Consider the following 22,104-nt stretch of genomic DNA (forward strand, 5'->3'; position numbering starts at 1 on the left):
TGAAAACTATCCCAACTTTATCTACTACTATTTCAGGTAAAGAATGAGAAAATGCTTTTCCCCGACATCAAAACCTCAAAATCACTTCGGTCAACAAACCATTGCACGAAAACGTCAACAATGTGGAATGCGAAGGGTATTGTTCATTATTTGCGCAATTAATTCCAAATTTCTCTTCTTTTTCGTTGGTTTTGTGCTCAGGAGATGGCAACAAATGCGTCAGGATGGCTCAATTCATGCTACCTTTTGGGTTAGCTACACAAATTTTAGCCGCCAAAACCCATACTCCCTGATGCCTAACGAGTTGGGACACGGCTTTAATAAATAAGGCTGGCAGCCGCTAGAGATATGGTAATTTCTTTCATCAAAGAAAACGAAAGGCATTGATTGCGATTCGTTACCCACCATTGGTGTATTCATAATATACAATTTACTTGGATTTAGAAATCCCAGTTTAGACGAATGTTAACGGTCAATTTTAACCTCATTTGAAAAAGGCCAGATAGACGCCCATGCGATGCCACTCCACGTGACGTCACATGGACCTAGGTTCTATACGAGTAGATTGGAGTTTTACATCGTCTGAGATTACCAATGCATGCATGAGACACAGAGCTCAGGGAAGCATCTCTTAATAATCACCTATTAAAAAGGTCGGAAAGTTTTCTTCGTTTAATAGGGTATTAATAATCCTTGTTTAAGTCAAGCGCTACCTGCTAGCTGGGTACTCTGCTACCTGCTAGCAGCCTGCATCGAAGCGGCGTTTACAGCCTCGCACCAAGGTGGCCTCACACGCCGGCAGCCGGAACCAGAATGACGTCACACGGGCTTTTCCCAGCATTCGTTCTTAGCCGTCGCGTTTTCGCAGGCTTGAAAATTTTCACTTTTCTTTTAATCGCGGAAAATAGATATCATCATTTAAAAATCTAAAAGCGTCAAATATGTACTCCAGAAGTAATAATCTTTCGATTTAGGGAATTAAAAAAATAGGAAACCAACCTATTCATGCTACCTTTTGAGTTGGCTACTCAAAATTTAGCCGCCCAAACCCATGCTCATTAATGCCTAACGAGCTGGGACACGGAATAAGGCTGGCTGCTTGTGCTTAGATTGCTTGAGAATTTGAGAATAGACATCTTTCATAGTGACACGGAGAGCTTCATTATATGACCCCGATATATTTCCAGGTCCGAGAGAAACATGCAATAAATAGAACCTAAATATAATTATTATAATGGATAATAAAGGACTTAAATAAATAGATACTAGGCGGGACTTCGATAGAGCATTTCATTTCTATTTGTTACTTTAATGGCACATCGTTAATTATGATGCAAATAACTTATGGTAGTCAACAGACTACGGTTCGAGTTATCTGAAACTTATCGCCTGATAACATGTAATAAACTGTAATGAAAATTCGTCATTTTATTTTGCCATTTATGTTGATTGTGAGAACGTAAAAACCAATCCACTTGGTTTTAGTAACCGCGTAATTCGCTCCAAAAAATAAGGAGTGCTTGTATTCAATATGGCACTTCCATTTAGGAGGATGAATACTGTTTGGAAAAGGCAGATTTTTACCCGAAATCTGATAAAATACTCTTCAGCGTCTTCAAGTAGCACACAACTGTCGTAGAAAAATTTGTAAGGGGCAGACATACGTCAGAAGAGGTCGACGACCCCTGCTACTTCGTAATCTGTTCAACTACTCTCAGGCGTTATCAGGATTAGCCAGTGACTGGGTATCCCAGAGGAAAACGCTTGCATAATCTCACCATACGATGAAAGGTAGGCAACAGCAGCGATGCAATCACTCCACGGGTTTGTAAGTGTACCTACACACATGTGGCTTGTCCCATTAATTGTGTGTCAGTTAAGGATGACAAAACCAATGACGTAGTCCTTGAATAAAATCGGTAGCTAACTGACCACCAGGGGTCACGTAGGGCGTTGAAGGTCACTGAGATATAGGTAGGTAATAAAATATCACAACCATGACTATTAAGGGTGCCAAAGACCATGGCCAAGAAATGCAGACCTTTTTTAACGTCGAATGTTTTTAACCTCAAATTATGAGGTCAGAAGGTCAAAATTATAAAGTTTGGTCATTCAAAACTTACAACCTGTTTTTAATGCATATACCAAATTTCATCAAAATCGTGTGACGTCGGACATTCATTTTGTTCCAAATCCTCTTTAATTTTCTTAAATGCATAATTTCTTTTTGCCTTCCTACTTCGAGCAGCTTTTTCTTTTTCCTAACTACCCAATTACCCCCCTCTCCTCCATCACCAACTCCCTAACAACATCAATGTCAATAATTTAATATCATACGTTGCCATCGCAATTCTTTAGTTGCCTAAAATTAGGGATTAAAACTGACACGCTATTAATGGTGTCCCAAAGAAAGCACATAAGCCATCCGCCAAATCCCTAGGTAAGTAGAGTAACGTCCGAGAGGTTGAAGTTACACTACGTATTGCGAAACCATTTTAGCTATTTCCCAGCATTTCAGCGGCTTCACACATGACGGCCGTGCCTCTATCACGTGAGAGGAGGCAGCGAATTTTGCCTCAGTCGTAAACATGAAGCTGTTTTGACGACGTCGCCGGATGATGTCCATAAGAAAATTGATGCATTTATAAATAAGTAAAAATTGATACTTATATAGATCATTTCCGGCTCAGTTTTCGGGCAGAGAAATACGCATGGCTTAACTAGGACTAGGTAAAATATATATTATCAATAAAAGACACTTATTTACTTCCACTTATCAAGTAACTTATAATTTATCAAGTATCTTATCAGTATACTTATTAAGTAAATAACATAAAAATAGCCCAGGTTGGGCAGAATCACAGGACACAAAAAAAAAGATAAAAACACTCACAGTACTAAATTTTCACAACTTTTCATTTTTTTTCAACTCACCGTAGAAAATTTAGTAATGTGAGTGTTTTTTATCTTTTTTTTTTCCTGCGATTCTGCCCAACCTGAGGTATTTTTATGTTATTTACCTAGTCGAGGAACATTTCGAAGTATCAAGTAAATAAAATATATAAGATGTTTTCTGAACTTTATAACGGTGTAACAGCCTAAACCGGTCAAAAGTTAAAAAAAAAAAAATATATTGTGGAAGTAAAAAAGTGTCTGTTACTGAAAATATGGAGCCCTTCCATACCATTCAAGCTTCAAGTTTCGATACAAGTTAAAAATAGACTCTAAATGAACAGCTAATAACTTATTATAATTGAAAATTCTATCTGCGTGAAGTTTTAGCATGAATCACTACGCTAACTTTTCATCTTTCTATTATTAATTAGTAGTTCTATACAGGGGCGCAGCTAGGAGTTAAGCCTGGGGGGGTTTAGGTGCAACTAATACCGGGGTATGTGGGGGTATGGTATACCCACCAGGATAAGCGGTAGGTGCGAGATTAGTAAATTGCGGAATTTTAAGATAAATGGTTCAAAATGGTGAGTTTTACGTCTTTCTGAGGGATATTTTATTTATCCTTACCCTATTCTATTAGTAATATCAATCCAATTAAGTAAAATGGATTAAACCTAAAAATTTCTCTGAGCTCTGGGGGGGATTTTATCCCCCCCCCTCGCTGCGCCACTGGTTTTATATGCCTGGCAGCATGTTATGTCTTTAGCACTCTCCTAGTTTCTTGTCTGACCGCGAGTTATCCTGTGTGCTTGGCCTGTGTCCGGCAAGCGAGCGTGTTTCGAAGGCTAGGATGAGTGCTGCATGCCTTGTGTGGAATCACTCCGTGCTATATATCCTGGTGGCAAGGCCGTAGCCAGAAAATATTTTCTGGGGGGGGGGGGGTTTATGGAATAGTAGACAAACATAAAATTATTTTTATAAGATAAATAAAAAAGCGTTTACGGTTAAATATACATATTTATCAAAAACCCTTAAAGGAAAATATAAAAATGTTATTATAAAATTGAATTTTGCCTTCTAGCTTTTTTTTGCATTGACCAAATGAATTAACTCCTCGGTGTCGATGTCAATTCTGCGGTCCCTAAGGAGGCTCATAAGTCACTCACCTCTCTACTAATTCACAGCACTATTATTTCACATACTGCACTAAAACTACACACACTGCACCTACAAATTCGCTTAGATAATTATTGACTTAAGTCGCATTGGACTACTAGATGTCCCTGAGCCGCTACATAATATCGTCGTGTGAGCATCAAGCGAGAATAAAGTATCTATTTAATTTTTTTTTCATTTCGGGGGGGGGGGGATCAAGGCCGTAGCCAGGGGGATCCCCCCCTGGCTACGGCCTTGCCTGGTGGAGGCCTACATGGCAACTATTAGATGCAGAAGCATGTGATTCATTCTTCGCACGGGCAACAACACCGGGTGGATAGAGAAGTTAAAACTGTATGTATATACCGCGTCCAAGAGAATTGACAGACCCTTTTATTTTCGCCACGACTTTGTAATATGAATCGAAAATAAAAATGTACGTCAGAAATTAGTTTAACTAATATATATTATTGAAATTTCAAAAATTATAGTTCAGAGTCATCACATCTAATCGAAGCAAAAACGAAAGTAAGAAGCAGGGTATATCATGCTGATATATTTCAATGAATGAAAAAATACTTTCAACATACCATTCCTAGTCATAATAACCGAAAAATTTGAGAAACTTTTCCATCCTTTGACAGGATAAGAATTTTTAATGCATCTACAGGCAGACGAGGTAGGAATTGGCAACATTTTTCAGTCTTCTCATTAGTATTGAAAGGCTAGCCATATACGTGAGACGCAAATACCAGTAATTTATCGACAGGCCGTATAAATACAATCAAAACAAACTTTAAGCATTGAGCTCCAAACATCAGAATTTCAATTGCATTAAAGAAAAGAAATAATAATAGTTTTCACGGAGCACACGGGGATGCATGCGACATTCCGGCTACGAGTGACCGTGCTTAGCTCGCAAAACAAAAATATTATAGCAAAATTAAGATGCATATTTAATTCTTGTTGATGATTGAAAGAAAACAATGAGTTTTACATCCCTTTGGTGCCAGAATTTGGATGTAGGTTAAACGTAGAAAAGACAGGCATGCAATACCCGAGTTAAAGAAACACTGAATAATAATCACGATTTTACTATAAAATATGTAATATACCTGGTGTTTCAGAAGGAATCTACAATACTTCAGGGAATGGTAAGGGAGGCATTTTTAAGTAGTATTTTTTGTCAATAAACATGGGGTCGCAACTCCTTTGTTACTGAGCTATGGCAACGCATACATTTTTTTGGATGCACTTAGCAGTTATCTACGATGAAAACGAAAATCCATGCTTTTTTACATTTGATTTAATAGTTTAGATTTTTAAGGACATTAAATAATTAAAGGTGGACGAAAATGTTCGATTATAATTGTTTGAAACAATCAATTATCTCTCAGCTTAATTAAACGAGAACTTTGAGCGAATATTAACAATCGCGCGAAGAAGAATGCTGCGAAACTTGGCTCAGTTTATTCCATTGCCCGATTTCGGAACCTGATTCTACTACACCAGCGGAAATCATCGCCATCATCAAGCAGCTGAAGAGGAAATCAGCGCCCGGCCCTGACGGCATCAGTAACCGCCTATTGCGCAACCTTCCAAATCCCATCTTTAAAATTTTGGCCCGGCTCTTCAATAGTTTACTTAAAATTTCATATTTTCCAACCGCATGGAAATTGGCAAAAGTTATCATGATTCCAAAACCCAATAAACCGGCTTCCCAACCGTCCTCATACCGCCCGATTAGCTTACTAAATACTTTCTCCAAACTATTCGAATCAATTATTCACATCCGTCTGCGCAACTTCGTTCATGACAATAATATTTTGCGACCCGAGCAAACTGGCTTTCGGAACAACACGTCCACAACCCATCAAGTGCTGCGACTAGTTGAAGACATCACTACTGGCTTCAATTCCAGGCTAATCTCGCACTGTGTGCTGCTCGACCTTGAAGCTGCCTTCGATCGAGTATGGACCCTAGGCCTAATCAAAAAACTTACCGACCTCAACCTTCCTCCTTACCTTACCAAAATCATTCAATCTTTTACCTCTGACCGATCATTCTTTGTCCAAATCAATTCCTCAGCATCCTTTTTCCAACCCATTTCTTCCGGTGTCCCTCAAGGCGCAATCCTTTCCCCAATCCTATTTAACCTATATGTAAATGATACCACTTCCCTTCCTCAAACCCGCTTGTATCAATACGCCGATGATACCACTCTGCTGGCCCAGGGATCCGATCCGTACAAAACGGCTGATATACTTCAAGATCACCTGGATGCCTATAAGGACTGGGCATCAGAATGGAAGCTTAGCGTCAATGCACAAAAATGCAACCACATCATCTTCAGCAGAAGACCAAAAGCCGGCGATGGCCACGATGTCTACTACGGCAACAAACGCATCCCAAAATGCACCACGGCTAAATACCTAGGCGTTCTGCTTGATAAACGACTCACCTGGGCCAACCATATCCAATCAAGCATCAAGAAATCGAATGGAATATACGCTGCCTTATTCCCGTTGCTGAAGTCTAATTCACCGCTAGCGCTCAAAACCAAACTTCTGCTTTATAATTAATCCATCAAACCGCTTTTAACATATGCCTCTCCCGTATGGCTCCATGCTGCCGCCACCCATTTAAAACGCATTCAATCTTGCGAAAATAAAATCGTCAGGAAAATTATTGGAGCCCCATGGTTTATTAGTAATAGACAAATACGAAAAGACTTACGAATTACCCCTATTTTAACATTCCTAAAATCTGCAATAGACAAATTTCAATACTCTCTTGGCAAAACTAATACTGAGCTAATTATGAATCTCTGGGATTACGTAATTCCGAATAAACCCAAACATAAAACCCCTAAATTTGCCCTCCATCCTTCCCACATCCCTTTACCCTAACCTAAAGCAATGCATGGACTGAAACTTCAACTGAGAAGCAAAATATAGTATATAAACCAACCCCGTTCCTGATTCGCTGAGAAGACAGCCCATTGGCTGGGAGCTTAGAAGAACGTATAAAAGAAAACTCCGGTGCGGTGCGGTGATACGAGTGGCCATTATCACCCATTTTGAGATTGTTTAAGACAATAAAATCGAACACTTTCGTCCAATCTTAATTATTAAATGTCCTTAAAAATCCAGAGCATTAAATAATATGTCGAAATGGCTGGTTACTCGCGAAAAACCGTTTTCAGAGTAACTGCAAAGTGCATTCAAAATAATGTTTGCGTTGCCATAGCTCGGTAACTAAGGAGTTGCGACCCCTTGCTCATGGACTCCAGTCATCCAATAGGGTAGTTTCCTTCATCAAAGAAAACGAAAGGCATTGATTGCGATTCGTTACCCACCATTAGTGTATTCATAATACACAAATTATTTGGTTTTTGAAATACCGGTTTTGACGAATGGCAAGGGTCAAATTTTATCCTCATTTGAAAAAGGCCAGATTGGCGCCCATGCGATTCCACTCCGCATGACGTCACAGGGACCTAGTTTCTACACGAGAGGATAGGAGTTATGCATCGTCTGAGGTTACCAATGCATGCATGAGGCACAGAGCTCAGGGAAACATGTCTTAATAATCACCTATTAAAACTGGCTAAGTTCGGAAAGTTTTCTCCGTTTGATAAGGTATTAATAAACCTTTTTTAAGCCAAGCGCTACCTTGCAGCAAGGTACTCAGCCATCCGCTAGCATCCTGCGACGTATCAGCGCTAAGCCTCGCCTCAAGGTCACCTCACCGGGCGGGAGGGGAACCAGAAATACGACGTACGGAGATATTTCCCGACATTCATACTTAAGCGTCGCGTTTTCGCGCGCTTGAAAATTTTCACTTTTCATTTAATCGCGAAAAATAGATGTTGTCATTTAAAAATCTAAAAGCGTGAAATACGTACTCCAGGAGTAATAATCTTTCTATTAAAGCAATAAAAAAATAATAGGAAACCACCCTATTACTCAATGAGCGCTTTCCATTCATGCGACTCACGCGTCGACTTGTGTCGACTCGGGGTAACTGTTTATAACTCTCCCGTTCCTGCGCATAATTGTTTGTTGACTTGTGTCATGCCTCATTCACATTACGATCGTCCGAGCCGTCGTCCTAACGATAGTTGACCGAACTAGCCGTGTGAATGCAAGTTCTGACTATAGTTGACGTAGTTCCGAACGTTGCCACTTTACGATGGTTAGGCGCTGGGAGACCGGAAACGGAAGCGACAAGAGAAAGACGAAATGCTCGTGAAGCTCTATTTTTTTCATGGACATTTCATGGATTTGTCCTAGGAAGGAAGAATATGGGCGGAAGAAAAATTATTCGGTAAATACACGTTGAAAACAGTAATATCTTGACCATGAATATATCAACAGCTTTGCTAATCATCAATTTCCCGTTCACTTTAGATGTCAGCACTAGAGAGCAGCACAGGTTTCAACCATCGTAATGTGAATGCACGATAGTTCCGACGACGGCTCGGACGATCGTAATGTGAACGAGGCATCACAACAGTCGGCGACACACACAGAGCTGGAACACGAAAACCGCGACGCAAGTCGACTTGTGTCGACGTGTGTCAATGAATTGAAAGCACCCAATGGAAACATCAGTTTTCAGGGGCTCAATATGTGCCCCAGACATCCATCAATCCCCAATAGTGAAGAAAAGGAACGGCGGGAGTTGATGAGTATAATATGTTACTTGTTCGTCATTTTCCCGTCCATAATTCCCCACCTGTACAATTTTATCCAAGTAAATATATGAAATTTGGTGAATACGAACGCATTAGGTAATTTATAAGTTTTATTGCACCTATTTCCAACAATTTAAAAAAACTTTAACGGGACATTCCGACGAAGGCATCTTCAAGAGTGTTAATCCTGCCCTAAATTGGGGACAGTTTTACAACCACGGGGGGGGGGGGGGGCGCTACATACGGGGGTAGCGCGCCCCTCCGTGCGGGGCCGCTCGCACTGCCGAACATTTTAGAACCACGATTGTAACTTTATGGTACCATAAGATTGCATAGTCTAGTGTATGTGTGTCGTCAGTTAAAATAACCTTTCTTAAACTTTGAATGTGACTTGGCTATTCTTTTATTACGATAAAAGTAAAGGTAGCTCGAGATATATTTTGCGCCATCTTTCCCCACTCTTGAGTTTTTATGTATCCGCCATGGTTGTAGCACAAGGTGATGGTGACTTGTGGATACACCCTCCTTCCAAAAAATTAAATTCATACCAATATTTTTGTATAAGTAGCTATTAAACTCATTCAATTGGTATTTCTGCGAGAGAAGCGAGGCATCCGAAGAAGTTAACACATAAAAAAGAGGAACATATAGTGCCAGTGTGGAAATGACTCATGATATAAACTAAAATATTAACAATTATGAAAAGATAATATTGAATTATTGTAATAGAGTAGAGTGCTATCCAATTATATGCTATAAGACGTTTATAAGCTGCATTTACTGAGTCTGTCAAGGAGTTTGTAAATCTCCTCGGAGTTTGTAAACTTTGTAAAGTGCGCCCATGTCGCGCAATGCGCGAAAGACAATCGCAAAGCGAAAATGCGTCAAGATGGCGGCCAGTGTCGCCAGCGGTCGCCTGTACGCTGTAACAGCGCGTGATATACGAGTAGAGGGAATGCGCTGATGGTATGCAAGTGGATTAAAGGTTACCGCGTGTATCGTTAAGGAGATAGATGACTTGATGGCAACGGACTACTCTGCAACACTTGCAATGGTTTGGAACGCCGAAGTCCTCGATGCATTAATCGAGCTAGTTAGTAAACGCCCTCATTTGTATGATCACTCGGATCCCGACTATTATGATAAACAAAAGGTGTACAGCTCATGGACTGCGATCGGCCAAAGACTCGGACGAAGACGTAAGTGAATGCAACCTTCGTTTTTTTGGTAGTAGTTGTCAATCATTGTATCTATGAACAGGTACCACTATTTACATGTATTGATTAAATTCATGATTTTCAAAGAGTACGACGCCGGTTCCTGTTTCTACCAATTAAATGTAATGAATAACCTCTAAGACTTAAAGTAAGGCTCTCAGGATATCAACTGTAACTCATGATATGCACGTAACGAGTCATTAATTTTCTAACCTTGAATTTCAGCGTCACAGGTACGATCTATGTGGAGGCAGCTAGTGAAGATCTTTGTTTGGATTCATTATAATGAGCATTATAAATTGAGCGATGACTGCTATTGGCCTCACCTGGAAAAACTTGCTTTTTTGAGGCCATTTGCGGGAAATAATACGTAAGTTTTGTGTTTTTTTATTTAAGTCTTGTCTTCATACACATGTTTTTCAGTCCAATTGACGATGTTGGTTTCATTTTTGTATAATATTGATGGTTTCATGAAGACTCATTAGCCTCGAATATCCTGATAGCCATTAAAAGTTTTTATGCCTGTCGCTCCATACATAATGTTGAGGAATATTAATAAAGCTGGCAAATATTTATACTTTAATTTTTACCTCATTCTTACACTAGCAGTGACATTTGTTCCCTTCATTCGTGTGTTCTTGATGGATTATCATAACTGGATGGAATGACAGATACCGTCATGTATGATCCTTTAACAAAATATTGCCAATTGTTTCTTAAGAAAACTACGATAATGTGTTTCAAACTGCAATTATGATAGACTAGTTAAACCAATAGAAGCAATTTGAGCAATAAAATTATCGGTCATTTGAAGTGATTCTTATGAGTGCCAATGAATAATGGTGAAAATGCCTAAGTCATGTGAATACAAAGCATTCACCTACAAAAGTAGCTGTGTGGATGAACCTCTAAAGCTTTTTTAAGGTGATTTATTTGTGAGTGAACATATCATTCATTACATGGGGGCACAAATTGTGTTGTAATGGGTTTTCTTCCCGGGCTACCGGCTGGGTAATTAATGCAATTGCAAGCTGGCCTGTATTTCAATACATTCCCTTATGACAGCAGTAAGGGTGCAAACAACACAGGACCAAGCATCTACCTAATGTATTGGGAAATCTACAAAAATTTCATCAGACAATATTTCAGGATTAAACATTATCATGCACTGGGGTTCACCTAAAAAAGTCACGGACAAATGAGATGACTGATAAATCGTGTATGGACAATTATAAATATATAGTTCTGTAGTTTATTGAAATAGGAGGTACGTTTAGTGTATTGATTTGTTATCAATAAATTCAGATATCATGCTATCCTCGTTTCTGGTAGGTAATCATTTTGAATCATGAGAACTTTCCACACATGTGTTTTTGAGTGAACTTTACGGCATTGGTATATTTATTCTCACAAGCCCACCTTTAATAAGTAATGCTATGATACGTTGAAATTGGTGGTTGCTAGGTAAAAATTTGATGGAATGATGTTACAAATTATGTTCTCTTTAAAGTTAACTAGATAACTTAATTTTACTATAGATAAATGAAATTTTTATGAAACTGGCAAAATGCAGCCACCAATTTTAGCCAATATTAAAATAAGTTGTAAAGATACACTTTTCATTAAAAGAAGGAATACAAATTTATTCTTATGCCTTAATATGTCCTCAAACGTGGATGCACTATTTTTTATCCTGTAATTTCTATCATGAAGTAGACATTAGGAATTTCATAAAACTGCAAATAGAATGTAAAAGCTTTCTTATTTGCCCTAGTATCACATTGTTGAATTATAAGCAGGTTGATGTAGTAGGCCAATTGGAGTGAAAATTACTTTTACATTCACTATTTTTAAACATCGATTGCCATTACATCCAAGAAAATATGCACAATACCTAGAGATGGGTTCTATTACCAAATGGAGGAAAAAACTGAGCTCATTTACAATTATGTTTTGAAACTTGTCATCAATGTGTCTACTGTTTTGTAAAGGAGCCAGATTGCCAGTGTTTTCCATTTTTTTTTTGTTGGAAAAAATCATAAATAATTCCGAAGTTCCCCTAATCTGTATTGAGGATGTTTCTTTACTATCTGTTGGGATCATTGTTAGGGATAGTGATCCTTGCAGTGGTTGTACATGAACATCTTTTCTCATTGCAATTTGAGGGTGGTTAAGAATAGTATTTTTCTCTTCAGAAATTTCTGGCATCAGTGATCCTCTGTGCTTGATTTACCAAATAGCACTTTTCTCAGGCATCACTTTGTTAACATAGTGTTGTAATTTTAATGCATTGTCTAGTTTAACTACTACAGTGTAACTTATCTTTAAGACTTCCCAAAATATCCTCAATTTTAAATTATATTTAGTGTATGTATTTGTTCTCAATGAATTCAGATATCCTGAATGAATCTTGAATACTATCTACATTAATGTATCTCTTTTGAGGAAGTGGGATTATATGGTAGATGTCTACGGCATGGCATTAGGCAGCATGTTTAGATGGTCAATTTTTTAATGGTTTACTAACTTGGCCAACTTGCGATCCAGTTTATTTTTAGGTTAATGTACTACTTAAAATCAGTTTACTTGGAAGTACATAGATGGGCCATGATTAGCCTTTGTATCAGAAGGCTAGCGATTAACTTCATACTCTCTTTATCTCAAAATGAATACTGTTTAGTTTTTAATCATGTGTGTTCTTCTATGTATTCATGACATAAAAATCCTTGAATAGATAGAAGTTATGTATGTTGAGTTGTCAGCATTTGTTTGGGTTTGCAATTTTAGAAGTGAATTGTTGGGGAAAGTGTAAGACTGCTGTTTTAGTTGAAGTCCTTGGTAAAGTTGAAAGGAATGAAGAGTTGAAAGACTTGATGGATGTCAATGTACTAGTAAAACAGTACAGAGCTGACAATCTACAGTTTTTTCGATGCAAAAAATAAAAATTTATGAATGAAACTAGATGAGTAATGCAAGGGGATCAGAGGTGAGGGCATGGGCACACCCGGGGGGCAGGGGGCTCAACTAAACCCACCTAGAATCGAAAATAAATTTAGTTCAGAACAAAAGTTATGAACAAATTTTCCTTTTGAAGAAAAATGATATTAGTATAAGACATGGAACTAAAATATAAATCATTATTTTTTCAAGCAAATAATTATAAAAACTAGTAAATTGCTGTCATAATAGGGTGGTTTCCTATTATTTTTTTATTGCCTAAATCGAAAGATTATTACTCCTGGAGTACGTATTTCACGCTTTTAGATTTTCTAATGACGATATCTATTTTTCGCGGTTAAATGAAAAGTGAAAATTTTCAAGCGCGCGAAAACGCGACGGCTATGTATGAATGCTGGGAAAACCCCGTGTGACGACATTCTGGTTCCCTCTGTTGTCGTGTGAGGCGACCTTGGGGCGAGGCTTTCAGCGCTGATACGATGCAGGATGGTAGCAGGTAGCAGAGTACCCTGCTCTCAGGTAGCGCTTGGCTTAAATAAGGATTATTAATACCTTATCAAACGATGAAAACTTTCCGACCTTAGGCAGTTTTAATAGGTGATTATTAAGACATTTTTCCCCGAGCTCTGTGCCTCATGCATGCATTGGTAATCTCAGACGATTTAAAACTCCTGACTACTCGTATAGCATCTGGGGCCCTCTGACGTCACGTGGAGTGGCATCGCATGGGCGCCATTGTGGCCTTTTTCAAATGAGGATAAAATTGATCATTGCCATTCGGTTAAACTGGGATTTCTAAAACCAAATAATTTGTATATTATGAATACACTAATGGTGGGTAACGAATCGCAATCAATGCCTTTCGTTTTCTTTGATGAAGGAAACTACCCTATTTCCTTAAAATTTTGGTTTCATTAACCTTTTCTCTTCAAAAAAGTTACAACTTGAACGACCAAGGCTGGTTTTGCCCCCCTTAGTTTTGATTCTGGTTACGCCCATGGGAAAGGGTGCTAGTCCATGGGGCAGAGTGATTGGCTTCTGACCTTCGGGTTCCGGGTTCACATCCTGAGTGAAGCCGATAGGATGTCCCTGACCAAAAATCCTGCTCAGTGTTCAGTGACCAATGGAAAGGCACCGGCCCCATACCGTGAATATAAGTCATTCACATGCCTCTTGCTTGTCCAAAATAACCTTTATATTTAAACACTTTATCAGTAGGTGTGAGGCCTTTTAGTAATACCTTTTTTTGACTCCTTTATAATTCTGTGAAATTCAGCAAACTTATTTATTTAATGACCCGTTGCAAGTAGGCCAAATGCCAGGTGGCAAGTAATTAGCACCTAAAATGGGAAGAGAAAATGTTAAGTCTGTAATATTATTACATTAATAGTCAAACAAAAAGAAACAACATGGAAAATACACCCAGCGAGAGGGGCAAATCAATAGTAATAGTAAAAATAAGAAGAAAATGACTTAGAAATTAAAATTAAAAATATACTCACAACAAAAGAAGTCTATCACTGTTAGGAGAGGTAATCCTTATTTTATAATTTGAGACGGCATTATTTCTTTTGAGCTCCTCCATAAATCTATTTGATGTTTTTAGGTAAGGATTTTAGAGATCCTTTGGTAGTGAGTTCAATTCCCAAATACTCCTATTGGTAAATGAAAATTTATTTGTATTTGTTTTTTGCTGTCATAGTCTAATTTTGTGGGTTATCTACTCATTCGTGCCATTGAAAATTAAATTCATTTAAAAGCAGTCAGATATTGATTAAATATATCTTTGAATAGAGTCGAGTTACCTGCATTTCTTTAGTGAATATCTTTAACTATGGAATATTGATTAATATTTTTCCCCCTTTTCTAGGGTCAGAATGAACATGGCTTGTGGTGAAGAGCTGATAGACTACGAAGCATCAATGGAAACTGGTATGCCTGTCGCCGCATTCATTACGTACAGATCAGAATCGGACAAGACAGAGGAGGCCGAAGACGGGAACATGGACACCTCTACTGTACTGCCAGATGAAAAATCTTTGTCAAGACCGCCTTCTCCTTTCGGTGCTCAAGATGCCAAGGACTTTACACGAATTTCCACGTTTCCTCCCTCTCTCAACGGAATGGCAATGCAGAAGAGTTTCGAAGTGGAAGAGGTATTGTGTCAGTATTTGCGGAAGAAAGTTGCGAAGGAGAAGGATCCAAATGCGCTTTTTCTGACTTCGGTTGCTCATGACATGAAGATGTTGTCCAGTCAGGACCAAGCTGTGTTTAAGATGAAAGTTCAGCAGTTACTGGTGGAGATGATATCCAAAACAAATGGTGATATGGAGTGAACGGAGTGAAAAGACTTTGTGTGTCTTGGTGCTACTATAGTTGAAGTTGTTGATGTGCCTCATGGGAAGCAAAGCACTTTTTTTTTACCACAATTGCTGCCATATGAACTTTGAATTATCACAATCAACTTGTTTTCATGGATGAGTAGGCTGAATAATTGTGTTGTATACATTCAAGTTGTCCCAAGCCGAAGCAAGAGTTTATTTGAAAAAAAATATGCAATAATTTTTTATTCAAAGACTAGCACATATTTTTTATTAAGAAAAGTACTCCAAGGGTTTATACCTTAATTTTCCATTAAATTTACCTCGAGACAAATGTGATCAATTGCAGATGTGACACTAAGTTTCTGTTTGATGGTCAATGTTGGCATCCAATATTGTTCCAATAAATATTTACGTTGAATTTTTTGTTCTTTTTTCCTAATTTAGTCGTTCTAGTATAGTAAGAGTCCTAACCTTATGATATAAATGTCTAATTTTCTGCGCAGAATGTTCACTCATATTTCATAGCCCCTACGCTTCCATCGAAATACAGATCAAATAATAAATGTTTCCATGGATAGAATCAGATTTCATATTCCTAAGTTATTTTCATCATATTCACTCATAACCTTCTTGATTACGCCATTCTCTAATCTGTATTAGACAGTGATGGCTGGTGCTTGTGTGCTGTTTAGGTACAGTACATTGATTTTTTTAATCAGACACAATATCTCCACCTAGCTCTGAACCTTGAACCCCTATGAAGATAGAGTGATTTCTGTCTACCAATCCACAGTACATGTATCGAATCCTTCAAATTCTTCTCTACATGAGAGAGAGTACCAACAAGTATTACTCTCTGGGTAGCATAGGTTGTGTATATGAAGCAATTAGAATGGATTCATTTATAGAACAATTATTAGAGAAGAAGCTACAAACCTTTTCCATAGTCTCTCGGTAATCCAGCCGATATCGGACCAGAGCTGTGCTGGATAATCGGTAATCAATGACAATGACACAATTAAATGGCAGAAGCTATATTTCATTGTAAACATGGATATGTAAAATATATTGTATTTTGCGCTACATAAGTACATACGTTAACGTAAAGTAACACCACAATGACTACTTTTCCCTTCCAAGTCCCAGATTATAGAGGGAGTATTGTAGTTTCCGAAATGTGCTTCTTTAGCATCAGCACACTTCTGCATACAAGTATTCCACACTTCTTATGCTCCCTGAGGAATAACGACAAAAATTTCTTTCAGAGAATTCATGCTAGCTACTCTGACAGCATTCAGGGTTCGTGGCTACCCAGCGTCTGTTAAAAAAATGGCATTCTATGTACTCCCTAGCCACCCTACACATGCAGACTCTTAACTCTACCTCAGCAGGCTTTTTTCTCTACCTAAAAGTGAAAACTGCCCTAAGAGGATACCACCATGAGGCCATGGATACTCTCAAAGTGGCTTGCACACATGCTCCAAATTATGTTTCGACTGTCCACTTGCAAGAAGTGTACGAAGCATGGAAAACTCACATGCAGATGTGTGTTGATGCTGAAGCAGCATAAATTGGAAACTTCTGAAGTTTTGTGAATTTTGTTTTTTCAATTCATGTGCAAAACAAACAATGTTTTTGAGTCTATACATGAATTTATTCTCATTACTTAAAATACACATTCTGTATGCTGCAGGGCATAGCGTGTGCTGGAAAGTTAACTGCCGCACAGTAATCCGAGGGATTGTCCTCATCTGGTAGAAAATGCAGTTTAGTACATGCACCTGCTACCTATGAAAATTTCATTTGGTAATGCTGAAATACTTAGTCTGAAATAGCTGTTGTTATTATGGCTCGATCTCCTTGGGCATTTCTTTCCAAAATCCACCTGTTTAAATAAAAAATTAAACTTTCCAAGGGCCTTATCAGTTCATATTTTATGGTTCAAAGAAAATTTCTGATCTGAACCCTGTTCTCAGTTTACAACCCTTAATAATTCAGAGGAAGTCGTAGGATAAATGACCCTAACTAGTTGTCTAATATGTTAACTATGATAATAACAATGTTATCTATGTTATTAACTATTAACTACTATGCTCACTACTGCTAACTATATTGATTGCCGGTCACAAAGGATTGCATTGATGTATAAGAAATCCTGAGCAGGCTTCATTAGATAAATTTGATGAAGGGAATATGGAGAGAGAAAATTTTGTGTTTCAGATAGTAGATACATATTTAAGTATCAACTAGACAGCCAAACCACAACATGTCGATAAGTATGTCATACCAATGTTATTCATGTTGAAACAACACATTATAACCACAAGCAGTCCAAAATGGTGTGAACTAACACTTCAAACTTGTTTGGAAACTGAAATTAATCAGATATGGTTGGGAGATAGGGGAATAGACAAAAATACCAGAGGAAAAGGCGCCCTCCAGGCGGTGCTGCCTTTTGGTGGTAGCGGACATTCATTTGAATGCCACATGATTTTTTAAAAATCATAGGTTACCTTTCCCTCTCTTTCCCTACCAAAAACTTTTTTGAATTATTTTATTTTAGGTCCAAATAAATGACCCTAATATGCATGGCAGGCATCTAGGCAAAAAAACCCTCAGCTATAATGTGTCTGAGATTTTATATGCTTAAAACGGGTGGCTTTTAGATTTTTTATCGATTATTTTTTAATATTTTGAAATACAAAATTAAATTCTTTAGGAAGATACAAAGCTCTTCCAGTTTCTTTAACTCCACAATCATTTCCTACCTGTGCTGTATAAAAGTCCAGGATTCAACCGCCTACACTAATGTGCTAGCTATCACCTTCTCCATAGGCTGATTTAGGGGGGGGAGGGCATGGGGGCACGTGCCCCCTATCCCACCAAATGCTTAAATTATACACAAAATTTTTAATATGGTTAGCATTACATTCGCTTTTTCTTGTGTACATGGGGTCCCAATCATTTAATTTCATATTAATAACCATGATATTAAAATAAGGAGAATATTTCGTGCATTAATTTTTATATTTTGTTTTAATCTCAATTATGAGAAGATGGTTTGCCTATCAGGCCTTTGTACCCCCACAGAAAAAAATCCTGGATCCACCCCTGTCCTTCTCTGCTTGACAGGTTGCATAATGGGGTGATTTAATCTAGAGGGAAATTATCCCTGGGTAGAGGTGATGAAATTGAAAATAAATACCTATGTGCAAATTCGGATAAAAATATAAGTAAACTCTTGATTTTACGAAGTCAGTGGGACCGGAAAATTGGCACTTCGTAAAATCGAGTTTCGTAAATTCAAACCTTTTTCATAAGTCACGAAAAAAATGTTCGCTTTTGTTTCTTCCGCCGTTTTTTGTCTTTAGTGGTCTTATTTAAATGTTTTCGGTGGTTATTCTCGGTATAAATCATAGAAAAGGCTTTTTGCTATCCATTTATGATGTGAAAAATCGTTAAATAATTATACCACCATAAAATTCCCATTTCTTGTTCATACTTCAACATCAAGGATCGCTAAAGAAATTCGCGACCAGTTTTGAAAACGTAATCAAATAATGAATTTCAATGTTTATTATAAGAATTAACAGTAATAAATTTGTGGTTAGGAGCCAATAGCTACTATTAAGTATGCAAAAGATAGATGTTTGTTTCTGACACCCACGGAATTTTAGCGGCAGCCGGCCTAACCGCCATATATGTCGCCCTCTATCGCTCAGTGACGAGAAAAAAAAAGAAAAACAAGGGTCTTAGCCCGTTTCCAAAATAACCTTCGTAAGTTAATATTTCGAGTTACTTCGTATTTTCAGCAGAATGTGCTCTATTTTCACTGAGAATCAATTACGATCATAAATAACGTAGGATGTGATTATCTTCTGGCGAATATTTGAAGTAAATTCTGTTTGAGTTCTCCGTCCGACTACTGTGTTCCATCATCTTCGCAGACGTTGCCATAAAAGACTTCCCTGTAAACCATAATGGTTGCCACAACGTTGCAGCAACGTCTCACGGCAACCAACTGGGAGTTCCATGCAACGTTGTGACAACGTCTTATTTACTGCCAAACGTCCTCCGTACTACGTTTTCACAACGTCTTCACAACATCTTTGCAACGTGACACGTAACATGATTGCAACCTGCCTGCAACCTTCTGTAAACCATATAGGTTGCCACAACGTTGCAGCTACGTCTCACGTCAACCAATTTACTGCCAAAATTTAATCCTTACTACATTTTCACAAATCTTCGCCACCAGAAGCGTAACGTGATGCAACCTTTAATAAATAATACTTTAAATTGTGTCGTTTCAAAGGAAATTTTTTTATTATTCCTTATTTACAATTTGTTTTCCTTTCCTCCACCCTCTGATGCCTTGACTCAGCGTGCCTGAACCAGTCAATTGCCTTCTCCTTTATGTGCTTATGGCCATATTCCTTTAATGTGGGCTTGCAACGGAAAGTATCTGAAATTAAATTTTAGTAAGGATTTTAGACACAAGTAGTTTTATTGAACAGTTCCCATTTTGAAATAATTTTATAAGCACAACATACCAATAATACAGGCACACGTTCTGGTGGCACAGAACTGGATTTTTTTAGTGTTCATTTCGGAATGGCCGAAAAATGAAAATCTCCGACCAAGGTTATTGGTAAATAGGTGGTATAACATGCCGAAAACACCCTCAGTAATGTTATTCCGACCTCGTCTGCATAACTCTACAGTCTGAAAAATCAGAGGAATTTTTACAACACAAAAAACTCACAAATAGCTACTTATAAAAGCCCATCAAACAAATGACACTCAAAAGTTTTATTTTACCAGAGCTGCGTGGAATGGCTTTTTGAGGAGTTCCACCTCCAGGGCATCAAATTCTTCCATTGTATCCATGGGGAATTTCCAGGTCAATAATAAGTCGTTGTCACTTTTATCTGGCATCTGGCAGTTCGACTTAGCTCTTTTCAAAGCCCGAATTTCCTTTAAAATTTCCAGCTGCGTCTTCTCAATTCTCTTTAAATACTGAAGAAGGTCTTCAGAAATAACTATGGGACCAGAAGAAGTTTACATTACTAAAAAATATGTATAATGTACTTTTCATCTTATTATAAAGGTGAGAAGTAAATTGACTATAATATAATTAAGACAGTAGTTTTTATAGGGCCATTTTTAAATAGATGCACATAACCAATAAGATGTGATGGTCATCTGATGAAATCGGCAGGGTTAGTATTGCACTTGCCACCTAGGTCAGAGACCACAAATTTGGACTTTCTATGAGGCAAGAGTTGGAAAATTACTTCATATGAAATGACAAACAAGGGTTTGAGACACGAGCTTGGCTGCATATACTTAGTCATTTTCTTGAGCGATTCTATTATCATTACTGTCATTACATGAGATCTTGAAATGACCTCGATAATTAAGGCGTAAGCAGTTGATTTTCCCACAAAATCCACCTGATAAATTTAAGGCTGGAGAGTGGTTTCTTTACTTTAGAGAAATAAAAGTTTAGTCCAAATGTTAATGAAATAAGCAAGCACAACAATAATTGAATGTCATTCAAAGAAAACAGAAATTATCTCATGATATTTTTTAGAACAGCCAATCTTGAAAATCATAGGAATGGTAATAAAAATAATCGAATGCTAGGGTTGTATTGAAAGGGAGAGTACTAACTTTGAATACAACCCAAGAGACTAGAGAGCATAATTCAATTCTGGGCGCTGGACAGCACAAAATAACAAAAGTAATGTCCTTGCAAGAATTTCAACAAAATGCAAGGATGGATTGCTGATAGCTCTCAAGGAAAATACCTAAGCTACTGACATATGTTGGTCTCATTGAAGTATTTAATTAATAGAAATTTGAAAACTTTACTTACAGCTTAGAGCCAAATGAATGTGTGTCTGTCCAAACTTTATGTTCCCTTTAAGGCCTTCCAATAAATAATATTTTGCAATATCATCTAAGAATGATGCTCTCAACCCACGCCTTGTTGCATCTGGTGGAGTAGAACCCCCAACTCTTTTCAAAAAATCAATCTGAAATAAAAATTATTATATTAGGGATAATTCATTGAACCAAAGGCTGTACACATCCACTATGACAATTTTACATGAAGAATACTGGGTGTCCCATTTATCTTGATCACCCGAAATAACTTTTTGTCCAGATGGAAATTCAAAAATGTGTCAAGCAAATGTTCATTAGCCGTCAGGGGGACATTAATTAGCATGATTGACTTCCTTGTAGCTTTATTATTTACAAAGATATGAACAGCGGTATGTCTTTTTAAAATGGCACCCTATATTTTTTATTTGGCAGTTCATTTCCTCTCCTAAAGACTTATTCAAAAATGTAGCACAGTGGACCATTAACATAAACACAGTGTTATGAAAAATGTCTGACTCAATAGCACTTAGTGCAGGAAGGCGGGTATTGGAACTACTCCACCAGTCATTCATAAAAAATATAGGGTGTCATTTAAAAAAGACACACTCTTCAAATCTTTGTAGAAACAAAGATACAAGGAAGGCAGTCATGCTGATTAATGTCCCCCTGAGGGCTTATGAACATTAGCTTGACACATTTTTGAACTTCCATCTGAACAAAAAGTTATTTCGGGTGGTCAAGATAAATGGGATACCCTGCATAATTGGAATCAAGATCAAACAGTCTGCTTGCTTAGAAGAAAACAATATTAGGGAGCCAACGCATCTCAAAGTCTTTGATCACTCTATTGAAAAGTGCTTCAAGCAAACATAAAGGAAGATGAATCTAAACCATTTCCTATACTGGGCTGGGTATTAATAATATTACCACAGATAAACTGATATTCACTTTATCATTATGGCCC

At 37.7% G+C, this 22,104-nt stretch overlaps 2 protein-coding genes across 5 annotated transcripts in view; one reads left to right on the top strand and one right to left on the bottom strand.

Annotated features, from left to right (window-relative positions):
* LOC124165736 (rab11 family-interacting protein 4B) overlaps positions 1-22,104 on the bottom strand; it is a 569,850-nt gene that overhangs the window by 412,250 nt on the left and 135,496 nt on the right. The gene's annotated exons all lie outside the window — the stretch shown is intronic.
* LOC124165738 lies at positions 9,630-15,666 on the top strand. Its single transcript, XM_046543225.1, has 3 exons — positions 9,630-9,948; positions 10,192-10,336; positions 14,795-15,666. Exons 1-3 carry the CDS (start codon positions 9,771-9,773, stop codon positions 15,258-15,260), a joined length of 789 nt encoding a protein of 262 aa, XP_046399181.1. The 5' UTR covers positions 9,630-9,770; the 3' UTR covers positions 15,261-15,666.

This window comes from Ischnura elegans, chromosome 9, assembly GCF_921293095.1.
Source record: "Ischnura elegans chromosome 9, ioIscEleg1.1, whole genome shotgun sequence".
Classification (NCBI taxonomy): Eukaryota; Metazoa; Arthropoda; class Insecta; order Odonata; family Coenagrionidae; genus Ischnura; species Ischnura elegans.